Here is a 25,570-nt window from a genome sequence, read left to right on the forward strand (position 1 = left end):
CAGGCAGAAAGTCCAAATAATTCCATGGCCAGGAGTCATAACTTTCAGACTACGATCCCTCTCCTCTGATTTCACCCTGCCTGTGTATGTATTGAGCAAAAGGAGTGATTAAACCAGAGGAAAAAAGTTTAATAAAATCTCAGGCTTTGGAGTAGAAGTAGGGAATTATGTGCCCAAGAAGTAGGGAATCCTGAACTGTTGTGATTTGTATGGGTATATAGTTAATACACCACAACCAATTCAGGCACAAATAATAGAATGTTTTTGACCACATCCTGCATACTTCACCTTGGTGTTACCAGTTGGATTGTGTGAACAAAGTGACCAGGATTTGTCTTTTAATTTTGCATTTTTCATATTTTGTGATTCCCCACAAATAATGGCGTTGGGTGATCCCCTTCAGATCTGCTTATGGAAGAGACCCTCTGATTGGATCGCTTCTTCTCCACTGGACCCTTCCCTCCTCCCCCCACACTAGGTTAGCTACGCTTCTGCAGAATCACATCCTTCCTTTTCCAGGGCCCACTCTGGGGGGAAGGAGTAGACACTGGGGGCTTGATTGTGTGCCCATTGAATTTGATACCATAGCTCCCATTGATTCATTGGGGCAGGATTGGTTCCTGGTGGGCTAGGAGGAGACCTCGGCAAGCACACACCTCATCCTCCCACCAGCCCCTCTGAGATTTTCTGAGGAGACTGTCAACCCAAACCCCGCCCCCCACAATTCAGGTGGTACTGAGGAAGCTGTACGCTAATGGAGCTGGCTTACTAGGTAGCTGATGATGAATTGTGGGTAGGTCCCATGGTCTGACCAGGGAGGAACTTTGCAGGGGGATTCGTGTGATGATTTCCTCCCCAGGACTGTCCCTTGTGGGTTTTACTGTGGGAGAGCCAGCCCATGTTTTTAAGTGATTACATTTTTTCTCCCCTTTCTTCTTAAACCAAACTCTTCCCCTCTCCAGAAACACTGGGTAGCTTAAGGATCTATTAAAAAATAAAGAATGGTCATCATGCAGGTTTCCCAAAACTTCTTTATCTCTATCTGCTATTCAGATACATTCCCAATGGATCATCTTTATTCTGAAAATAGATAATGAAAACAGTATATCATATTTTATATTGAAAATGGGCACTTTATTAAACTGGTAAATATTTATTAATAATATTAGAATTCATCTTTAAATTAGACATTTCATGAATTACCTTGCCTGGGAGCTATAAAAACTTTATTACAGCAATAAAAAAATGTAAAGGAGGCATTTTGACTATGAAATTTCATTTCGTGGTCAATTGAATTTACTATATCTGACAGAACTAAAGATGAGGCCATAAAATAATTATGATATTCATATACACTTACAGAACAATGCTCTTATGCAGTGATTTTTGGGTAGTCGTACTTTAATGGTTCATTGATAGTGTATGGCTAATTACAAAAACAGTTTCTAGATACTGAAAAACAAGCAGTAGTTTCCTTTGCTGAATACAAACAGTTAAAATAATTTGAGATGAACCACATCAAGTTCATTGGTCGTTTTCTGTATTATTAGAGAGCTTCTTGTAAGTGATAGTTATTTTAGCTTCATATAAACTTACCTTGTTGAAAAGTCCAGTAGAATTTCACCTTGAAGAAATGTCATGAGATTTTAAATCACAAATGTTGAAAAAATAAAATGTGCTTGGACAGAATTATGATTAATACAGTGTGTCTTTGGCTTTGTTCTATGTACTACCTGACATGTTCACCTATAAACTTGAATGCGGAATCGCCAGAGGCATGGTTAAAAATAGGTTATGTCAAGGTTCTCCTATGTCTCCCTTAGGGTACAGAGTTGGCTAGCTACATCATAATACTTTTACAGGCTCCTCAGATACTCCCCATAGGAGGACCAGAAAAATAATAAATAATACCTTACATTATATTCTTGATTTATTATTACTTATATTCTTCAGTTCATGCAAAGTGCAAGCAAGATGTTTATTACCAGAATAAATGTGGTCTAGCAGTTATTAAAAGATTGTATTGATGGATTAACAATTGTTCATGCTATTAAGAACAAGATAGGTTATGATGTAGTGGGACTGATTTCCTACCCTGTCACATTGGTTTTGCTTTAGAAAAGAGTGACAATTTGTCACATTGCTGATTAGCTTCATTATTATTGGCAACAACCACAATACATTTATCTTACTTAAATGCATGCTATTACATTTAAAAACAGACAACAGCAACAAAAAAGGGGAGATAAAAGGAGTGCAGTATGATTAACAGTCACATTTTAATAATATGCAAATAAAATCCTAGTATTCAAAAATGTATTAATGAAAAACGGAATGTTGATGCTTTTTTGACTTCAAAGAAACGCTTGATTTACATGATGCAGATACTAAACTTATAAATATCTGACTCAAAATAAGTAGAAATCAGTAGCAATATTCTGGCAAAAACATTTTACACTGAGGCTCTGTTGTCTGTTTAGATGATCATCTGAAAAATTATTTTAATCTACAAAAGATGGCAATTCTATAAAACTACAACTTGTGCTCCTGAGGGTTCCTTTTTTTTAACACCTCTCTATAATCTGCCCAGCCTGCTGAGTAGCATTGACATCAGTAGTACATCAATTTCAGAAAGTGGATTATTTTTACTAGACAGCTATTGTGACATATTGGGTCAGTCATAAATGAAAGATATTCATGCAAGCATGCAATACTTGTAATGAAGTCTCACTCTGACCTTCTGTATGATTGATTCTGTAATTTAGTTTTCTCAGGCAGTGCCTGAAATGAAATGAAATCATGTTGAACAAGTTTTGAATACCCACAGTGCACCAGGAGAAGAAAAATCTGCAGCCCCAGAGGCTTGAGAGAGAGCAGCTGAACGATTTATCTCCATGCTATTATAGCCTTTGCCAGCGTTCAACATTTCTTTCTTTCTTTCTTTTTTTTTCTTATTTGGCTTAAGTACTTAATTCTGCAGGTAGCTGTAAATGGGAAAATAAAATGCTGTTCAGATTTAAAATGACAGGACAGGAGTATGTGCAGGGGACTGATAAAATATCTTGAATAGAACTGACCTTTCATGTAGCTGAAAGTTACTGGGGGATTCATCCTCATAATTACCATATAGATTATTTTTATTTCTTTCCAGCAATGAAACATTTCAGAGAGCAGTAGTGCTGATTGAATGAAAATTGAACTTGTTAACATTCTTTTCAGCTTAGCCTGTTGTACATAACAGAAGGTTAGCTTTGATGAATTTCGAAATTCTCTTTCTGATATCCAAGAAACAGACAGTAAAGTAATTTTCTCTTTTCAGTCTGATTTTTTTAATCCAAAAAAGTATAGATTTTACAAAAACAAACTGATTAATTTACATATATTGCTCCATATATTTTACTGACTGTTGGAGAAATTGTGTTTTCTGTTTGGTGAGGATTTGATCCTATTTGAGTTTTATGATTGTGACAATACCCTGATTACATTTAGGATCCTGTCCAGATACACTTAATTCATTTTGGAATAAACTCATCTTTAATTATGTTACAAGTTAAATGTGGGACTGAGGTCAAAAATCAAAAAATGATGGTGGCTGTAACTGAGATAATAAGAAGAGACTTTTAAATAAACAGTGAACTGATGTCATGGCCTTAAAGAACTTAGTTGCAATTTTTATCCTGTTAGAGGGCAGTAAATATGTCAACTGAAGAAGGAAATGTTATAAACATCTCAAAATAGTGGTGCTTTTTACTTAAAGATCTGAATCTTACTGTATTTAATCCCAAATTGCTAATTTAGTTTTTCAGTGACTAGATTAACTCAAAATTGCCAAAATTAAAACTTAAAAACCCCCCTAGTTTAAATGGCAAAAAAGTCTTCATTTCAGGCAATTACTTCACCACACATGACTGCGTACCTCTAATTTATATCTTTAATTTTCATTTACAAAGAAAATTCCATGTAATCTCTTTTTTAATATTCAGTTTATAATTTTATATTTTGAGAGAAAGTAGGTTTTCAATTAATACAGAGTTATAGCTATGTTTAATGTGTTACAGATAAAACAATTATTTCATGGGTCATTAATATGTTTAATGCCTGGAACGTTCTATTAAAACAAGCCCTTGTTATTGTTATGAACATGTTTATTGCCATCCTTAATAGGAAAAAATAGAACTTATTCTGGAAGGTGATAATTATTCATTTATAGGAACAGTGGCTATTTCTCACCAGAAGAGATCTTTTACTTTCAGTGATTTGATTTTTTCTCAAGAAACTGTGGGCCACTAAATTTCAGATTAAGATAAATAGTATTAATCTGTTTTATACTTGAGTTGTGCTTTAGGAATAGTAGTCTTTATAGTCACCCCTTTCAAGAAATACAATACCCACAGACATTATCTCAAAATAAATAATTGCTGTTGACTAAGTGTAACTAAAACTAAGAGGTACTCTTAGGGACCAATCCTGCAAGAAGCTGCATGCCTTTGGCTCTCATTGAAGTCAGTGAGAGTTGTGTGTATTCAGCGCCTTTCAAAAGATGCTTAGCACCTTGGAGGAGTAGACCCTTAATTCTCAGTTAAGGTGTCATAAACATACAGCTACGGGTAGCATAAAATCCCTCTTTACCATGTAAAGTGTTAATCCTCTTTTACCTGTAAAGGGTTAAGAAGCTCAGATAACCTGGTTGGAACCTGACCAAAAGGACCAATCAGGGGAGAAGATACTTTCAAATCTGTGGGGGAAGGTTTTTGTTTGTGTCTTTGTTTGGTTCTCTAGGAGTTAGCAAAGGAACCAGGGCAGGGTAAATACATCTCCCTAAGCCATATCTGGACTAAGCATTTAGTATTGCAGAAATAGTAAGTAATAGCAAAGAAATGCGTTAGATTATCTTTTGTTTTAGCTTGTGAATTTTCCCTGTGCTAAGAGGGAGGTTTATCCCTGTTTTTGTAACTTTAAAGTTTTGCCTAGAGGGGAAATCCTCTGTGTTAGGAATCTTTTTGTTACCCTGTAAAGTTACCGTCTATCCTAATTTTACAGAGGTGATTCTTTTATCTTTTTTTTTAATAAACTTTTTTAAAGAACCTGATTGTTTTTCAGTGTCCTAACGACCCAGGGGGGTTGATCTGTGCTCACTTTGTAACCAATTGGTTAGGATATTATTCTCGAGCCTCCCCAGGAAAGGGGATGTAGGGATTTGGGGGGATATTTTGGGAGGAAGTAGGGCTCCAAATGGCCCTCCCTGAATGTTTGTTTAAATCACTTGGTGGTGGCAGCGATCAAGGACAAGGTGGAACTTGTGCCTTGGGAAAGTTTTAACCTAAGCTGGTAAAAATAAGCTTAGGGGGTCTTTCATGTGGGTCCCCACATCTGTACCCCAGAGTTCAGAGTTGGGAAGGAACCCTGACATAAGGCTTTGCAATACCAGTGTGCATTGGAATCATGATAATTGGTTTTATACCTGCGGATTTGAGTTCAAAGCTCAGTTGAACAACTTTTGGGATTTCTAGAGGTGTAAATAAACAGTATATATAGCCCACTCAATTTACAGTAACAATCCCAGCTACAGCAGACAACCACTGCAGTTTGACACAATACTAAAGCAAATACAATCCTTCCCTATCTTGGTAATGGACTAAAACATCTAACTGGTCTTTTCAGACTCTAGTTTATTATGCCCTCAATGCCATTTTAATTTTGTATGTTTCAATGTAGACAAAACAGTCTCTTTGCTATAAGACGTGTTTCCTCCTTCCTCTCCTCTTGATACAAATTTAACAAATCCAGGTGCTAGTGAACTTGTTACAGTACAGACAATCAAAAACACCAAATGCATCATACAAAATGATGCAACTCAGAGCAAAATGGAAACTGAGTATATTGAAATGAGAATACCCATTTATGATCCATTAGTCAACATGGACTCCTGCCATATCATAGAAACCTTAGGATGAAACCTTAGCAGCAATATGATACAGATTGGCAGTATTTGCCTGAGACACCCATCCATTGAGCTGGTGATGTTGCTTCTAGTAAATATTAAGGGGTTTTGCTGAGTCACTGGTGCAGGTGACTTATTACCCTTCCAGATATGTGAGGGGCTTTCTAGAAAGAGAGAAGAAGGATCTAAGTTGTGGTTGAGTACTGAAGAAGATAAATTAATTATTTAATATGAATATAGCAGGACTGCCTTTAGGCCAACCAGGCTGAGACAATATTGTGATAGGCACAATAGGAATATATAGAAAAGTCTGCAGTCTAGGAGCAGCCAAGCCTCGGATGAGTTCTGTGGAGTGAAGGAGTGAGCGGAATTTGTTATCTTGTTAATTTGTGTTAATATACCAAGCTCCAAGACAGAAGTGGGATTCACACCATGTATGGATTGTTTTGAAATGTAGTTGGAAAAGGCAACTATCACATGTGGTTTAAGGTGTGATTTTTTTAAAAATCTTTTTGCAAAAGTGATATAAAAGAGGAAAATTGGAGGAAGTCTTGACTTAGGGCAGGTCTTCACTACCCGCCGGATCGGCGGGTAGTGATCGATCTATTGGGGGTCGATTTATCGTGTCTAGTGTACACGTGATAAAATCGATCCCCGATCACACTCCCCGTCGACTCCGGAACTCCAGCTTGCAAGAGGCAGAAGCAGAGTCGACGGGGGAGCAGCCGCGGTCGACTCGCCGGCATCCTCACGGCCAGGTAAGTCTACCTAAGATACGCAGACTTCAAGTTGCATATCTTAGGTCGACCCCTCCTCCCCCACTAGTGCAGACTTGGGCTTATATGATGATAAGCCGCAGCAGACCAACAAGAACAACCAAGATAGTTCTAAGAATAGTAGCAAGACCAGTCTGCAGCCCAATTCCAACAGCAGCAATTCCAGGACCAAATGTTCCAGACACACCATTCAGGCTACCAGTAGCCATCATCCTTTCTCTGTTCAAGATGGGACTGAATGATGACCGTGCCTGGTCACCTTTGAGCAGATGGATACTGCTGTTGCCTGGGAGTAGTCCTGGGATGTCCATTTTTGCTCCTTTCCAAGTTCTTTTCTGGCCTTTGTTAAGAACGCTGCCACTGACTACCTTCATTTTCCCTGGCTGCCATCCTAGACTGGGTTAGGAACTTTGAGGAGAAGTACCAGCAGCATTTCTGGGGGAAGCTCTTTTCCTCAGGGTTGTGGCTGCACTCCTTCACCTAGTAACTAACCTACGAGGTGACTTGGTGTCTCAAGCCTGAATATTTGTCAGTGAAAGAAATTATAGATTGGTTTTAGGCCGTCTGCTTAAGAGTTGCAGACTTGGGTGGACCCAAATTGACTGTCTATGCTGGCAGAGGTTGTGCAGCACACACAAGACTACATGGAGAAGCTGAACTACCAGAGGGACCACCACAGCCATGCTGTAGCCCAACCCTGAAAGACAGTTCATGAGCCAGACTCAAAAAACATCAGAGAAAATTGAACGGATCATAGGATTAGAAGTAGGGAGTTAAAACACATTCTCTCCCAGACTGTAGGCACACCTCCTAACCCATGTTTTGTTTGTGAAGGGAGACGTATACAAAAATTCTGTGCCATAAGGAGGTGTGACATGGAGATATGTGAGATCAGGCCGACAGAAAGGGACACACCTAGATTTAGGGGTGATTCAGCAGTTGCTCCTTTGTCTGCTCTTTGTGTTAGAAAGGAACTGAGATATATCCAAAACTTTGCAGGCGTGTAATGATGGGGAGATATGTGGTCTTTCTAAGATCTCCGGGGCCTCCGGGGGATGAACTGTGCCTGTATGAGTGGAAGGCAGAGTGGCTTTTTGACCTGAGAGACTTGTAGTGCACTTTAGACCAGAAGATTTAAAACAGCCTACGTGTTTTCAGGTAGAAGAATCTGTGCATGTCTTCTCTGTCCAGAAGAACTTCTAGATGTATCTTGCAGCCTTAATTCCCTGTGAATGGAGATGGTCATTTATCCTTTCCCGTTGTTGTGGGACAAGGCTAAACTTTCCTCTCTCCAGGGACATGAGAGTGTGGCTCATGGCTATGCAACAGGAGATGCTGGCAACCACAGTTGGGCTGGTATTTTACTAATCTGTATATTTGAAAACATGAATACTTCTTGAATGGTGGAAATACTGAGCAAAACTTTGTGTTGTATTTCATAAAACAAGGATTGAATCTATGACCGATAAAAGCATTCTGTTAGTATGATTTTTTTTTTGATGGACGGACAAATTCAAATCTTATAAAAATTTGATTAATGGATTATTTTATCTATACTGCAGTTGTGGAGAGAGAGCATGGACGATTTCCTTTAGAGAGATGCTGACTTACAAAATCTGAGTAATTTACAGATAGGAACAACCGATGGTTTTGCTTTTTATATTGAAGTAAATTTATCAGTTGGATTACATCGGCTTATGTTATCTTGACAGTGACAAATCTGAAGGGCAATAGAATGCGTAATGTTTTAAGTCAACTTTCAAGGGGGTAGTTGGTATACCCACAGAGTAATTTGCACACACAAGTGTAGGATTTGGAATACATACTTTTCTGGGGACATTTACCATATCCTTCCTTTAAAAAATGACCCACAAAGTTCAGAGTTTGATCCTGGTCCTGTGTCTTTATATAGACAAAATGTCTATTGGACTCCGTCCTGACAGTGTTTTTCTGCAATACTCCCACTGAAATTAAGTGTCAGTGTTGCCTAAATAAGATATTTTGGATTGGCCCCATTGATTTTAACAGTATTTTTGAAGGTATCAAGACTTCAGGATTGCTCAAAAGAGTAATTTTCTAGTGATTTGATCCTAAAATTCAGAATTCTATTTTTAAAATATCATATTAAATGTTCATGTAGGGTGAAATTCTCCTGTCTGCAGAAGACTAGTGCAATGCCATTACACCGAAGTCACTGTCAAAATAGGGTTTAAATGGGATGTAAGCAGCATACAGGTTCATGTTAGCCCCTTGCACCAGGTGAATTTCACTCTCTTCTATCAAGAGGATTATTAAATTGTTCGCTTTAATTTCTGCTGGATGTTTTGTAAGTTTGATGTTACAAGAGCAACATCTAGCAGTGTCCTTGGTTGGAAGGAAAGGCTGTATAGTTCCAATTTTATCTGCATTGCATATCATATACCGAAGTCTGCAACATTGTGCTGGTGCACTGCAGTAGTTGCCTCAGTTACTTGGTGAGGGAAGTGGGAGATGAACAATTCAAAAGGACAATCCTTTAAAAAAGGATGCTTACAAAAAAGACTTTTAGATAGGTTGGCAAAGCAGTGAGCAGTCTGATGTCTGGAGATCCTCTTGGTTCCTTTGATCTTGCCTTCTGTGTATCACATTACACTGAGATAATAGTGTAGAGCTCTAGGACTATGAACAGTTAAGTTTTGCACACATCTATAATGGACACTAAGATTTGCTTGCGGATAGTTTGAGAGGGGAGAGTTTTGATGGTAAAACATTTTGGGCTGAATATTGGCTTGCCCCCAGCCTGGGTGTTCTTGAAGGGGCAGGTTTGCTGACTCCCTCACAACAGTGCTTTTGCACAGGACTTCACCATAACTTTATCTTCAGTGCTCTTGAGGGATATTAAGCAGAGTTGGGTGAAACTTTGGGTATGTCTACACAACAATAAAACACATGCAACTGGCCCATGTCTGCTGACTTAGGCTCCTGGGGTTTTCAGTCTGCAGGGAGTTCATACAAATCCTTTCCCTTTTTTATTTCAAATTCATACAAGTTTGCATCCCCTGAATTCTTATAAAAACAACAAGGAGTCTGGTGGCACCTTAAAGACTAACAGATTTATTTGGGCATAAGCTTTCGTGGGTAAAAACCTCACTTCTGAAGATGCATCTGAAGAAGTGAGGTTTTTACCCACGAAAGCTTATGCCCAAATAAATCTGTTAGTCTTTAAGGTGCCACCAGACTCCTTGTTGTTTTTGTAGATACAGACTAAAATGGCTACCCCCGATACCTGAATTCTTATGATATTCAAACTTGATTTAGTCCTGGTGCTACTGGACTCTTGTGTTTTGTCTCATTTTTGTGTCAGAACCATGGAGAACTTGCCAATTTCAACTCAAAACCATAAATCAGACCAGGTTCACTCAAAACTTGATTCAGTTCATCTTAAAAGGTTCATGAATGTTTTGGCAAACCTGGTCTAAGTTTTGAGTTACATTATGAAAGTATCAGAGGGGTAGCTGTGTTAGTCTAGATCTGTAAAAAGCAACAGTCCTGTGGCACCTTATAGACTAACAAATGTATTGGAGCATAAGCTTTCGTGGGTGAATACCCACTTCGTCAGATGCATTATGAAAGTTGTGCACAGTTCAAATACAAAACCACACCGAACCCCATGTATATTCATAATACGAAATTGGTAGCGCCCTGCAAATCTGTGGATATCCGCATTGGCGGATCATTTTTGCAGATTGTGGTTCGGATACAGATACAAATTTTGTATCTGTGCAAGGCTCTAGAAATGGGCACATAGTATTATCTGTTATTTTGACTATTCCAAAAAGATGTATTCTGAATATGTGAGCTTTGCTGTTTCACTTGTCAGTGTTTCAAGTACTAATGGAATTAAAATATCACATAGACACCGGAATCCAAACACTGATTATGTTCTTTTCATGAATACTCCTGATATGTGAAAGTTTCTCATAATTCTCTAGATAATGAAGGAAATGTTACTGATTCTGTTGACTCTATACGGCTACCGCTCTGAAATCTATCGGAAGTGTTACTGATAAGGAAACCACCATGTTTAAAATATTTGAGGGGAAAAAAATAAATAATTAAGGTATCTTGGTGGAAGTTTACATGATAATGGTGTCCTCAAGTTGATTTACAAGCTCAGAAAGGATTCACCAAGGCTGTAAACCAAAAAAATTAGGACTGTGTATATCCCATATCTTAATACCATCACATCAGACCATTATAAAAATACAAAAAGCTCTTCCACTTCCTTTTCTGAAATCTCCTCTGCATGCACAGTTATGTACAGTATTCTACTGAAATTCACAATGACATATATCCACAAAATAATAATTGCATTCACACTCCATTCATCATGCTATTTAAATACATATATTAGAAATATAACTTTGAATATAAATGCAGAAAATGTATTGCTGATGGTTGTCACATGACAATAGAAACTATTTTTTACCAAATCAGAATATAAGACCCAAAAATTAACCTTTAAAATATTTTCTTTTTCATATCAGACTTTCTATTTGATGCCAGTTAACATTTCATAACTGGAAATGGCTATTTACTTTCCAGTTTGTGTTTTTACTTAAATTTTTATTGAGGCAAAACAGGGAAGGGAATAATAAAAAAATACAAAGATCTCAAAAGAAGGAACAGTTAACAATTCATGGGCTTGTATATAAAATTAAATTCTGAGTCAATGCAAAGTGAAGAGAATTTAGTTTCAATAAAATCATAGAAACAACCAAAATGACAAAACTTAGAGTAAATCATTGGTAACCCAGGGCTTCGTATTCTGCTGCTTTGGTATAAAGACTGTGAAAGATGGTTTTGTGTAACAGTAAGGAAGCGAGGGAAAACTAGTCTTTTAGAGGTAGAATACTTCCTAGAAACCGCTTTGTGCATGACCCACAAAGAAAGCGAATTCTGATTATCTCCACCTTTGTTTTAACAGCGATTTTTTTTCTTAATGCAGTAAACCAGTGTCTGTAAAGTAAAAGGACTGAATATATATACAGAAAGTGATATCCCTTAAAAAAGACTTGGAATGACTTCCAGATGCCACTGTCAATATAATTCTAAATCAGAGTGACCCTATAGTTAGCGGCAGTAAATTTCACAGAAAGGTGCCCTGAAGCAAATAGGCATTTCAACTAATCAGTCTGATGCTTTAAACATTTCCATATCAAGTGCTTCATTTTTTGGCACACACATTCATCTCTAAGGAACTAGGCTCCTTTTCTTGGAGGTGGGAAATAATAAAAGCATTTGAGAAATAAGAGAAATGAAGCCCGGCAGGGCTGAGCAGCCCAGCGGGCAGCAGCTCGTAGACCACGGGAAATTTGGGGGCGCTCTTGGCGGGTTCTGAGATCCCAGCATGTAGGATCTGAACCTTGAATTTGGAGGCTAGAATTAGTGCATCTGTCTTGGACCCCAGTGAAGTACTTCTGCTAGGTATAGTTGGATGTTTTGTGTGACGGATAGCCTTGCTCTCCCACAACTTGGTGTGCTCTGGCACTGGAAACATCCATGATCCCATAGCTGTGAGCTGGACCATTCTGCAAATTGAAGGAGGCTTCCACAGTGGGTATCAGCACAAAAACAAGAGAACCCTAGATTCAGTGTTAATGTAGAAGGAGCACTTATTTGGTGCTCTAAGGGAAGTGAGAGAGGCTGGGCAATCTTGTGTTGTGGAAAATTGACCACAATTGGCCCAAGCCAAAATACAGGCCTACCTGATCCAACCAAAATTTAGGCCCAGCAATTTTTCTACAACAATTGTTTCCAACAGATGAGGAGGATGGAAAGTTCAATGAACATTACATTGACATTGAAATTTTTTCCTGACTTGAAATGGAACAAAATATCAAAATCTAAAAAAAAAAAAAAAAATTGTGCACCAAAAATATTTTTGGTTCAGGTCCATTGAAATGTTTCATTTTGGTAACTTTTAAATATTTTGTTTTGATTGTGAACTTTTTTAAGTCTATCTTAAATTTTTAAATGAAAGTTGTTTCAAATTGAAAAAAAAATTAATTTTTAATTTAAAAGAAGTTGACATGAAATGTTTTGACCATTTCTGAAACTTTTTGGCACATTTTTTTTTGAGTCAGGAGGTTTGTTGAATATGAACCTGTTTCATAAACACTACTGGTTTTGGTGAATTGACTTTAAAAAAAGAAAAGAAAAAATGCTTTGTTGAAAATTCCTGACCAGCTCTAGTCCAACTCTGTGGGGGCAATTCTGAAAGAGTTCAGCCTTATTTAGGCACTTAAATAAGCTCCAGATTGTCACATAAGTTCAGCACTTATCAGGTCCTACTGAGATGCTTCTGGTCAGTTTTTCAAGTAAGCTCAGCACACAGCAGGGAAGTTGGAGATGGACTGTAAATTGAGCACTTCACGAATCTGCAGTTTGCTGAGGTTTTACTGTATTTCTTTAACTATTCCTTCATGTGCAACTAATTATGGTGTAGATTATTAGCACTGAAAGAATGTTCAGAATCTAATTTACTTCTTGCATTTTCCTCTGTTTGAACAATATAGATTAGGCAGATTTCTGAATCAATTTGTGAGATTTTTATTCTCTCCATTTACTAAGTGTGGTCTAGAAATGATCATTTTTTCTTTCATTTTTAAATATTCTTTTATGGAATATTGATCTTCTTTATATACTTACAATTAATAAAACCTAGTTCTCCATAGACAGATTCAAGTCCATTTTACATTCGGGATCTCTGTTGTTATTTATAAACATGCTAGGTACTGTACAGATTTATAAGAAAGCAGCCCTGGCCCTCAAGAGTTTATGATCTGTAAAGACAAAAAAACCCACAAACTGTGGGAGTCAGAGACACAATATGCAAGAAAAATAAGACTGATGATTAGGACGTAGTTTGTTAGTTCCATGTGTACTTTGTTATTTGGTTTTTATTTTTATCTGTGTATATTTACTTTTTTGTAGGCCACCTGCAGAATGTGTTTCTTAGCAGTGATTTGAATTATTTGAACTCTGCACTAGCATGCTGCAATGTTTGGGTTCCAGACTCTGCAGGTTCTTTGCTTAAAATAACTTAGATTCCACTTCACTCTGAATTATTTCTTTACCTATGTTGATTACAAATAAGAGCTATGTAATAACTGAGTTGCCATTCAGTAGAGGAAAATGTTTATTTTTTTTCCATTTTGTTTACTTGGTGCGTGGAATGCAGCAATTTGTGTCTAGTCAGTTTCAATGTTTCCCCTGCACAGTCAATCAGTCTTTTCCCCTTGTTGTTTGTGTTGGTAATCTGCACAGCAACAACAAGTGGAAAACATTTTAAAGAATAGGGAAATATGATTGTAATGCCACAAAAATGGGTAGGGGGACTCTGGGGAAGGTGTTATACCTGAAGCTGCTTTTAGCTCATTTTTTAAACTGACTAGATTTCAAGTTGACAGTGTCAACTAAATAAGACTGTTAAAATGATCCATAACATTATTTTATGGTCGCTGCTAAATATTTGCCTTTTCCATGCTTTTTAGGATCATAGCCACTCACAAGTTTCACAGTATCGCCAGGATCATTCTTTGATTATGAGATCGATTGTTCATATGACTGATGCTGCTCGTTCAGGAATTATGCCTCCTAGTCAGTTAACCACCATTAACCAGTCTCAGCTAAGTGCACAGCTGGGACTAAATTTAGGAGGCACTAGCTTGCCACATACTTCTCCTTCACCTCCTGCAAGTAAATCAGCAACTCCTTCCCCATCCAGCTCTATAAATGAAGAGGACGCAGATGAATCAAACAGAGTAAGTTATAGTATGTGTTGTTATACATGTCATATATATAGATAGATAGATAGATATATAGTTTTGAATACGTAGTAGTAGAACTGCTGACTTCACTGCAGTGTGGTCAGGTAAAATATACAAATATTTCAGTAGTGGAGTATATGATTGTGGCAATATTCATAAGATCTGGGTGACCTCTTTACTTAGTAAAATTATATTTGCTTATGAAGTGTACATAATAAACCTCTACCCCGATATAACGCAACCCGAGTTAATAGGAATTCGGCTATAACACGGTAAAGCAGCGCTCCGGGGGGGGGGGGGGGGGCTGCGCACTCCGGCAGATCAAAGCAAGTTCAATATACTGCGGTAAGATTTTTTGGTTCCTGAGGACAGCGTTATATCGGGGTAGTGGTGTATAGCTCTTTAGTGATTTTAGGAGGATAGCTTAGGCATATATGTATGTATGTATATATGTATGTATAGGCCTGTTTCTTTATGACAAATTTCAGATTTTATAGACGTGATCAGTCAGTTTACGCTATCTTATAACTGTTTTGACATTTTAACATTCTTTAGTGTCATATATTAAAATATACATGCATTTTGCTAGAAATAAAGGTTGACCTTTCCCTTTTTATGAAAGTTTTAGTATGCCTGGAGTTCATTTCCACTGAGATTTAAATAGACCTGTTAGCAAAGGAATTATTCTGGTCAGATCAACTGAAATTAATACAAATATTTGAGCAATGAGAATTTATTTAAGGGTTAGGGTTGCATGTACTACCCATGCAGATCTCCTGATGAAAACCAATGGGAACTGTGCATGTGAAAGCTCTGCAGAATAGGGTTGTCATATACCAAAGCAATATTATGGAGAAAAGTATCAGAGGGGTAGCCGTGTTAGTCTGGATCTGTAAAGAGCGACAAAGAGTCCTGTGGCACCTTCTAGACTAACAGACGTATTGGAGCATAAGCTTTCGTGGGTGAATACCAACTGCGTCTGACGAAGTGGGTATTCACCCATGAAAGCTTATGTTCCAATACGTCTGTTAGTCTAGAAGGTGCCACAGGACTATTATGGAGAAAGTCCTTTCTTCACCATATCCCTCTGCTGCCACAGAGTATCCCTAGAACAGCAGAATGGGGTAGAATGCAAGGAGCACATATATGTTGTAAGAAGCCCCCTCTGTGACTCTTGGAGGGGTCCTCGGGAGGGTCTCCTGTGTGCCAGCCTCAGGGAGGATCCTTGGCAGGGAATTGATGACTACATGGATCCATCAGTTCACTGCTTCTCCACTCATCAACGCACAGGAAGTGGTGGAGTTGGAGAGTGATAGCAGTGTGTGTTCACTCTAGCTCTGTAGCAACTGAAGAATGACTCCACTATTGCTCTGTAGCCAGAGGAAAGTATTCATAACCCCTGGCCCAAGTGGGAGTTAACAGGCTTAGCCAAGGGACTAGGAGGTGCCCCTAAACTTCTTATTTTTGAGTTTCTGTTGCTGAAATCTATTCTTTCATGGAGAATGCACAAAATATGTAATGTATCCTGTATTAATTTTTTATAGAAATTATATCCAGGACATGTTCTTCCCATCCAAAACTTAAGGGATTGAGTCTGCAACCCTTAGTCATGTTCAATAGTTATTACACACACGTTTAGTTCCATTAAGGCCAATGGGATTAAACGCCTGAGTTAATTCTACTTAGCAGGAGTAAGGGTTGCACAACAGGATTCTAAAACATTACCTGTCCATTCATCTTATTCATTTGTTGTTTAATAGAACTTCTGAGGATTTTTCATACACACATATATCTTCCTAACTATATTTAAAGTGAATATACCATGTAGGCAATGATTTTTGTTGCTGTTTCTTAGGCTACTGGAGAAAAAAGAGCTGCTCCAGATTCTGGCAAGAAGCCCAAGACTCCAAAGAAGAAGAAAAAGAAAGATCCCAATGAACCACAAAAGCCAGTGTCAGCATATGCTCTATTCTTCAGGGACACACAGGCTGCAATTAAAGGGCAGAACCCTAATGCTACATTTGGAGAGGTTTCAAAAATAGTAGCATCTATGTGGGACAGTTTAGGAGAAGAACAAAAACAGGTAATAAAGAATAGACTGCAGTTATGCAATAGTATATTAGGAGAAGTAAAATGACAATCCTGCTAAGTAAATAGCAGGAGCTAGATTGTCAGCTACTGTATATCAGTGTTGCTCCACTGAGCTATGCTGATTTACATTTCCTGAGGAGCTGACCGCAAAACAGCATGTTATAGGAGTCTGACGGTGGTATCGAACTTTGGTGTCCTATCAATTCATGTAGATAACCGTTGCCATCAAGTCCAGTATTTACAGGTCAGTTTGGAGAAAGCTTGGGTGATGGCATCCCAGTACCCTGTTATATATAATTAAATAATATATTGTCAAGCTTTTTTCCTTTTTACTATACTCAAAATTTAGACTAGAAGGAGGGAAGGTGCAACACACTTGCCATTTCCTTTGGTCTTCTTTACGAACCTTTGTTACAAAGATTGTTGGTTTCAAACCTTTGAAGCCAACCCTGTGTGCCTCATTATATCAGCCTAGTGTTTGAAATGTTATTCATAGCTCATTTTAAAACTTAGTACAGTAGAATGAGTTTTCAGAGATTAGCGCTTCTTTCTTAGGGGTTGTGTTCCTCTCCATATCCACATAACTCCTACGCATGAACTGAGAAAATAATAGGGTCTGTTCTTCTGTTGATACTTCTGCGCAACCCCCATTATTGTTAATAGAAGTTATGTTTGCATGTTGATAGAAGAATAGGCCCCTTAGTGATAAGCAGAACAATGTGAAGAAGGGAGAGGCATACTTATTGGCCTCTTGTTACAAAGCACCTGCTACCATGTAAAGTGGCTGATTCACTTGGTTTTGGTTTAATGGTGACTGCTCTAGTTTTCATTGGTTAATGAAGTTAAAATCCCCGATCCTACAGTATATTTTGTCTCTCAATTCTGAGATCTCCAATCACCCCTTAAACTCCCTAATTTGGAAAACAGTTTTGTGGCAAGCTATGAACGGTTCTTGTTTTGGACATACACTGTATGATTTCTTTGGAAGATTTTCAGCCCGCTAAATGTTAGCAGTTTAAAGGTGAATTTTTTCCATATATTGAAAATGAGATACACAAAAATACAGATGGCTCAGCTTTGGCTTAACTCTGTTTCCATTAAAGTCAGTGGGAATTGAGTTAGGTCAACTTTGCACACTTTTCAAAATCCAACCCTTAATAGAGTGTGATGTTTTTCTACATCTTCATCCATACTGCCTAAAAAAAAATCTTCACTCCCTGGAGATTTTCACTAGTTTTGCAGACTTAATTTCATCTTCTTCTCTTCTACCAGCACTTGAAATTGCACTCCTGCCATATCTCCCTGATAACTGGTCTTAGTACAGCATTAGCGCCTATAGAGGTGAGACAAGCCTGGAAATCACGTCATGGAGAAGGAAACATCTTGCTGAAAGAAATGTCATACTTAATAGTACTGACCACTAGCTAAGACCATTCACTATTGCAATTTGTAGCAGCCATAGAACAATAATATGATTAGTGATAACAAGGATTACCAAAGGAAAACATTAGGGTACCATGGTTAAAATCCAAACAGGTAGGCAGTAAGCTGAAAACTGATGTTCATCTACAGGAGTAGATAGTGTACAGTGTAAGGCTAGTTGTCAACATTTTAAGAGAAGAAAAATCACATAACTGTGTGTGTGTGCGGGGGGGACGTATAGACTGAAAAGCAGGACTATATCTTTAATTTCCTTGCATGTATACAAGCATGACCCCATTCGGGCAAGTGGTGTTTTATGGTGAAAAATGCATAAGCTGAAGTTGGTGTTAATTGTGGTGTCTTTAACAGGTATATAAAAGGAAAACGGAAGCCGCCAAAAAAGAATACCTAAAGGCACTTGCTGCCTATAGAGCTAGTCTTGTTTCTAAGGTAAGCCTGATGGAGACTTCAATCAAACATAAAGTAGAGTTTGGCAATGGTTATTTAAATGTGAATTTTGTCATGTGATTAAAAATAAATCTAGAATCCCAGAGTTCCTTTAATATAGCCCTGAAACATTTTGTATAACAGCTCAGATGACATTCTGTGCTTAATTTTTGCACAAACATTTTTCATAGTCCTAAAATCACAGTAATAAATATCGGACAATAACTATGCAAACACACCTTGTCTCTGGGTTATTTTTAGAAGTAAAATAATACATGTCGCTATGGTGAGCAACAGTTTGTAAAAGTAGAATTTGGTCATTAGAAATGTATTGACTTTTAAATACTCAGATTTACAAGCTATTTGCAGAATTTTCCAAGTACCCACTTTTTAAGAAGACACAGAATATATTGGATATGGGGCAAAGTGGAAGATGAGCTGTGATGAAGCCTGTGTATTTCTTGCTGATGAAGGACAGAAATACACTGTGGCTATGAATTTAGAAAGTACCTGCAAATGGACAACCAGGATCCATACTGAGTACTTTAGAAGAAATACAATTATAAAACCCAACTTGCAATACAACTCTACCCTGATATAATGCGACTGGATATAACACAAAGTCTGATATAACGCGGTAAAGCAGTGCACGGGGGGGGGAGGGTGGGCTGCGCACTCCGGCGGATCAAAGCAAGTTCGATATAACGCGGTTTCACCTATAACGCGGTAAGATTTTTTGGCTCCCGAGGACAGCGTTATATCGAGGTAGAGGTGTATGAGGAAAGTCAGCCTATAGCATTCTTATGTAAGAAGTAGCCAGTATCCCTAACTCCATCAATAAAACATAAGGAAACAGTACAAGAAAATGATGAAAACCAGCTTTCAAGATCACTTATATGAGTAGCAGAAGAGAAAGTGTTGAGCATTTCATATAATTCACATTACAAATATCAAAACAACACCAGTAGTTGAAAACTTGGGGCTATATCTGAAGTTATATTGTCTGCAGGATATGGCTCTTTATTATCTCAAGGGTTTGTAAAATGAGGCCACTAAGTCACTTGGACACTTTTGAAAATGTTACCCTAATCCTCTTTTCAAAAGCCCCAAAGTTGCTTAGGAGCCAAAGTATCATTGTCTTTCAAAGACAGTGGGACTTCTTCTTATTATTTATTATTTATTTGTATTACTGTAGTGTCTAGGAGACCTAGTCATGCACCAGAATCCCATTGTACTAGGTACTTTACAAACACAGAACAAAAAGATGGTCCCTATCCTAAGGGGCTTATAATCTACATATAAGACAAGAGAATAGATGGATATAGACAGACGGGAGTACACAGAAACAATGAGACAATATTGGTCAGCATAACAGGCCTGGATTGCTAAATATATTTAGGTGCCTAAAGATGCAGATAGGCACCTACTGGGATTTTCAAAAATGCTTAGGTGCCTAACTCTCATTGAAATCCCTTTAGACTTTAATCATCTGTAAAGAACTCCAACTTGGTACACTAATGACAATAAATCGTTGAGAACTATACTTAGGGTTACCATTTGTCCGGATTTACCCGGACATGTCCTCCTTTTTGTACTAAAAATAGCGTCCGGGGGGAATTTGTAAAGCACTCACAATGTCCGGGATTTCCGCCCCAGGCAGAGCAGACCGAGCGGCTGGGAGGGCTGCAGGGAAGTCCCGGGCTGGACTCCGGAGCAGCTGTAGAGGAGCCGGATCCGCCCTGCATTCTGAGCAAGTGTATCAGCACAAAGTGCAGCCCTCCCCTTTTGCAACTGGGAGCGGTTTCTGCCATGCAGCGTAGCAAAACGGGAGCGAGAGCACTTTGTGCTGATACAAGGGCAGCTCTCCCCTGCAGTCCGGTCCGGGCCAGGGACCGGGTTTTGTTGTGCAGGGCCAAGGACCCGGTTTTGTTGTGCTGGGGAGCTCAGCTACGTGTCCGTCTCGCACAGAGCCCAACACCCTGTTCTGAGCAGCAGGGTAAGGGGGCCAGGGGGCAGGAAGGTTCTGGAGGTGGCAGTCAAGAAACGGGGGGGGGGCTTTTTGGGGGGAGTGGAGAAAGTTTTGGGCAGTCAGGGTACAGGTAGGGGGTAGGGTCCTGGGGGGCAGTTGGGGGGGTCTTAGGAGGGGGCAGTTAGGGGACAAGGAACAGGGAATCTTAGGTAGGGGGTGGGGTTCTGGAGGGCAGTTAGGAGCAGGGGTCCCAGGAGGGGGCAGTCAGGGGACAAGGAGCGGGGTGGGGGGCTGAGAGTTCTGGGGGGGAGCTGTCAGGGGGCAGGAGTGGGGAGAGGGATCGGAGCAGTCAGGGGACAGGGAGCAGAGGGGTTTAGATGGGTTGGGAGTTCTGGGGGGGGCTGTCAGGGGGCAGGAGTGGGGAGAGGGATCGGAGCAGTCAGGGGACAGGGAGCAGAGGGGTTTAGATGGGTTGGGAGTTCTGGGGGGGGCTGTCAGGGGGTGGGGAGTGGTTGGATGGGGCGTGGGAGTCCCAGGGGTCTGTCTGGGGGTGGGGGTGTGGATAAGGGTTGGGGCAGTCAGGGGACAAGAGGCAGGGAGGCTTAGATAGGGAGTGGAGTCCTGGGGGGCAGTTAGGGGCAGGGGTCCCAGGAGGGGGCAGTCAGGGGACAAGGAACGGGGGGAGGGTTGGGGGTTCTGGGGGGGCGGGAAGTGGGAGGGACTAGGGCGGGGCTCCTCCCGTCCTCTTTTTTGCTTGCTGAAATATGGTAACCCTAACTATACTCTACAAGTCAGTTAAAGAGGTTTTGCTCTTCAGTGCTGTGTCGTCATGTAATTCCATGCACATCTGTCACAGGAAAGTTTTGTGGAAAACAAATATGCAAGTATGCAACGTATTGTGCCATGATGTCCCTGTGGGTATTTATCTTAAAGCCGCTGGGTCAAATTCAGGTTTTCCCCCATGCAATCCCATTCACTTTAGCAGGATTGCAAGGGTTCAGGGAGAGCAGAATTTAGCTTCCTGTCAGAATCAGAACTTTAGTTGCTTGTGGTACCAGCTAGAGCGGTGTATTAATGCAGAATGGAATGAATCAATGAATCTGAGCCCTAATGGTCTCTTCTCCCTGCTAATTGATATTTTCCAGAACAAAAAACCTCTCTTTCCTTGGCAGCTTCTGGATTTTCTCTCCACATCAACAGCACCCCTTTTTGTCCCTGTAAAATTGTGAGGTCCCTTAAATTGATCTGGGTAACTCTTAGCCAGGATTCCTGCCGGCCTCTCTATCTTGTACAGATTTAATTTAAAAAGGAAGAAATAAGAAATGAGACAATAAATCTGTTGAAATTGTTGTTCAATAAAGGAAATCGGCTATATTGTGCAAACTCTAAGAAGTGTTGTGACTCATATCTGCTACATGAACCACTATAACAACTGTAAGACTGCTTAGGATGAATTCTTTTCTACTTCATGTTAAGGTGTTTACATTAACAGTATATGAGGGCAGAAAGGGACTTCATATAATTTGTGAGCCTGATAATAATGTCCTTCTCTGTACCAATATCAGCTCTTGAATTTCTCTTTTAAACACAGGCGGCTGCAGAATCAGCTGAAGCCCAGACAATACGGTCTGTTCAGCAAACGTTGGCGTCCACTAATTTGTCATCCTCCCTTCTGCTGAATACTCCTCTTTCTCAACATGCAACAGTGTCTGCATCTCCTCAGACTCTCCAACAGTCCCTTCCCAGGGCAATCGCTCCAAAACCTTTAACCATGAGACTGCCAATGAATCAGATTGTAGCTTCTGTTACCATTGCACCAAACATGCCAGCAAACATTGCAGCCCCATTGATAAGCTCTATGGGAACAAATATGGTCGCAACACCATCTTCATCACAAGTAAGCCCTTCAATGCAAACCCAGCAGCATCAGATGCAACAACTACAGCAGCAACAGATGCAGCAAATGCAGCAGCAGCAACTACATCAGCATCAAATGCATCAGCAAATCCAACAACAAATGCAACAGCAGCATTTTCAGCACCACATGCAGCAACATTTGCAGCAGCAGCATCATCTTCACCAGCAAATTAATCAGCAGCAAATGCAACAGCAGCTGCAACAGATACAGATGCAGCAAATGCAGCAGCAGCAAATGCAACACATGCAACACCAGTCCCAGTCTTCTCCTCAGCAGCATTCCCCTGTAGCCTCACAGATGACCTCACCCATCCCTGCCATTGGGAGCCCTCAGCCAGCATCTCAGCAGCACCAGTCACAAATACAGTCCCAAACACAGACTCAAGTATTATCGCAGGTTAGTATTTTCTGAAGATAAATGTTCTTGGAACATTGTTTTGCATTTATCAAAGGGGTGGGGTAAACCATATTTGGCTGAAAACTGTAAATTGTTGATGGTAGTTATGCAGAGATGCATAACAGATCAAACGATCCTCTAAAGTGTCTATTAGATAGGCAATAAAGAACTACAATGTAGCTGTGTATCATCTTTTAGCTGACTATAAATCATTTTGTTAAAAAAAAAAATTAAAAAAAAAAAAGCTGTGCTTCTTTTCATGTAATGGCCTTTTTAATTTATTTAAGCTTTACCTACAATATGTGAATCAAATGGCCTAATAAATACTTGGATGTTATGACTGCAAAATGGCCTAATGTAACCTTTCTTTCTCTAAAAGTGAGTAATGCACTTCAAGGCAGTTTAAACTCATGAAACCCTTAAAAGCACAGTTGTAACTACCTGTAAAATGATGATTGGATTTCATACAATCATACTTGTATGACATGAGTAGTTGATGGCATTTTTTTGTCATGAAAATAATGTAAATCAGATTTTTGCCAAAGCTCTTATTTTTTTCTTTCCTACACGTCTTCAGAAAAACAAATGCAAGCGACTAAACTTAAATGGTTGACCCGTCCTTTCACTTTGATTTCTCCAAATAAACGTACCATACTTTGTAACAAAATATATATCGACACTGTTACCCTATTATGTTAATTCCAGTTACAAAACAAATGTGAATATTATATTCTGTGTTTAAGTGACGAGTTTCAGATTTAATACACTGTATTTTTAAAAGGGAAATGCACTTAAATAAAACTGTTATTACAAAAACTGAGATTAAAAAATGCAAGAGGATTTAATATGCTGTAATACCAGTAGAATATTTAAAAGAAGCTCCACATCTGAATAATCAATGTAAATATTTTCTTTAAAAGTTGTAAGTTTTTCATATCATGTGTTGTAAAGTTTTCATAAATGAGGCTTTAATGTAAACACTGGTAACATGAACTATTAATTGCTACATTGCTTATTGTGTTTTTAAGCTGTTTTATACTTTTTTATGAGTTATGATAGCAGCAATTAAGTTGTTTGTATTTTGCTTATCTAAAATAAATGCTTTTATCTTGCTATAGAATAAACACATTTCAGTAAAACCAGTGGACTGGAAGTGTTTGATGCAACAACCAGAAGAAAGTGTTCACTTTTAATAGTACCGTCTTTAAAAACTTACTTATTCTCCCTTCAGATTTTTATTTTCTCAAGCACCCTGTGTAACTAGGTACTGTGCAGTTTGCTGGTACTGTATCCGATCAGTTCTGGTATATGTACAAGTGCCCTCGTTAAAACATGGGAAGAACAGCATATGACTTGTTTACAGTCTCTGTGACTAACTGCACAGGCAGGGTATAGAGGGTGGGATTATAAAACATTCACAATACACAGATGTTGCATAATATCAAAGGCACTACTAGAGGAGACGAGGGAGCAGAATCAGGCAGACTAGTAGTATTTCAAAATGGTCTCAGTCAAAATTCTGGATTTAAAAAAACCCTGAACTTCGTTGCCACAGACCCATAGTTCTGTAACAGGCTGATTCAAAACCCTGGATATAAAACCCCTGAACTTTGTGATTCAGGCTCAGCTCTATTTGTCTTATTTGCATATTTTAGCATATGAGCACTTAGTGATATATAGGGGTAAAAAATATAAGCATGTCACATGGCAGGTTTGGAATCTTCTTCTACTGTAGTGTAAAGATGCTGGTGCTTTTTATACATTCTTATTCTGGAGAAGGAAAAGAACTTTTTTTTTTTTCTTTCTCTGATTTCTTTCCCCGTAATAGCTGCACTATGAGTGCACTGTGACCACTATCCCCAGTTGTCTTGCATGATTAATTACAGCATCTGTCCTGTCAGAAACTATAATGAAGAGGTCTTGATAAAAATTGCAAATTACCACTGGCAACAATCTAAAACTGCTTATGATAAAATGAAAATTAAAAACAGCAAGTGTCAAGCCTGAGCAGAATCCTAATCTGAAAAGAATGAGCATGTTAGAGGAGTCCATGGCTATTGCGCTCAGGACAGAACCCAACAAAATGCAGTTGCAGTTATAGTTGTGAGAAGATTTACTACATGTTGTGAATGAATTCAGCTTTCAATATTTCATAATCTGGCACTTTGTTTATTATGTACAAATATTGAACAGCAAGAGATTCTAATTATAAATGTATAGATTTCTTGGAGCAGAAAAATTCACGTATAAATTGAAGTATTTCATAATAGGTGTTAGTTGACAGGTACCAGTGTTCAAAATAGTCTTACTATGATATCTAATTACGTCTGGGAGGGAGAAGGTTTATTCCACACATGAGGAAGTCTGCATGCATTAGAAATGTCACAGCAGAGGTTGCCAGTGAGAGATTTTTCTGTGTGTCAGTTTTAACCAACGTTACATAACAATGGGAACCATTTTATAGTCTATTTTAAAACCTTTAGACAACTGTCTTCAAAAATAATTGCTAAACTCCATGTGACAGTAATTGTGTATTAGTTTTATAATTGTCATTTTGAAGACCTATGAAGTATTGTTGGAAAAATGTCACTAGTAATAAGAGTTAATTACAACTGAAGTCTGTTTTCAACTATTTGCAGTTAGAATCAGGTGTTATTACGCTCATTAAATGATTTCATAAATCCTGGGTGGTATCCCATTTGATTCAGTGCTGCTGAACTATTGATAGTCAATTCCAGGAAAAATAGCTTTAATTACTGCAGTTAAAAACATTAATCATTAAGCAGAACTGTACATATT

The 25,570-nt window shown here is 38.8% G+C and overlaps 1 protein-coding gene across 2 annotated transcripts in view; it reads left to right on the top strand.

Moving 5' to 3' along the window:
• TOX3 (TOX high mobility group box family member 3) overlaps window positions 1-23,910 on the top strand; it is a 91,429-nt gene extending 67,519 nt beyond the window's left edge. For both annotated transcript variants that reach the window (XM_005289800.5, XM_005289801.5), the window contains exons 4-7: window positions 14,253-14,522; window positions 16,384-16,611; window positions 18,411-18,491; window positions 22,049-23,910. In XM_005289800.5, coding sequence (XP_005289857.2) covers window positions 14,253-14,522; window positions 16,384-16,611; window positions 18,411-18,491; window positions 22,049-22,786 — 1,317 coding nt within the window. In that variant the 3' untranslated portion in view covers window positions 22,787-23,910. The remainder of the gene's footprint in view (window positions 1-14,252; window positions 14,523-16,383; window positions 16,612-18,410; window positions 18,492-22,048) is intronic.
• Window positions 23,911-25,570: the final 1,660 nt, after the last annotated feature.

This window comes from Chrysemys picta, chromosome 14, assembly GCF_011386835.1.
Source record: "Chrysemys picta bellii isolate R12L10 chromosome 14, ASM1138683v2, whole genome shotgun sequence".
NCBI classification, from domain to species: Eukaryota; Metazoa; Chordata; order Testudines; family Emydidae; genus Chrysemys; species Chrysemys picta.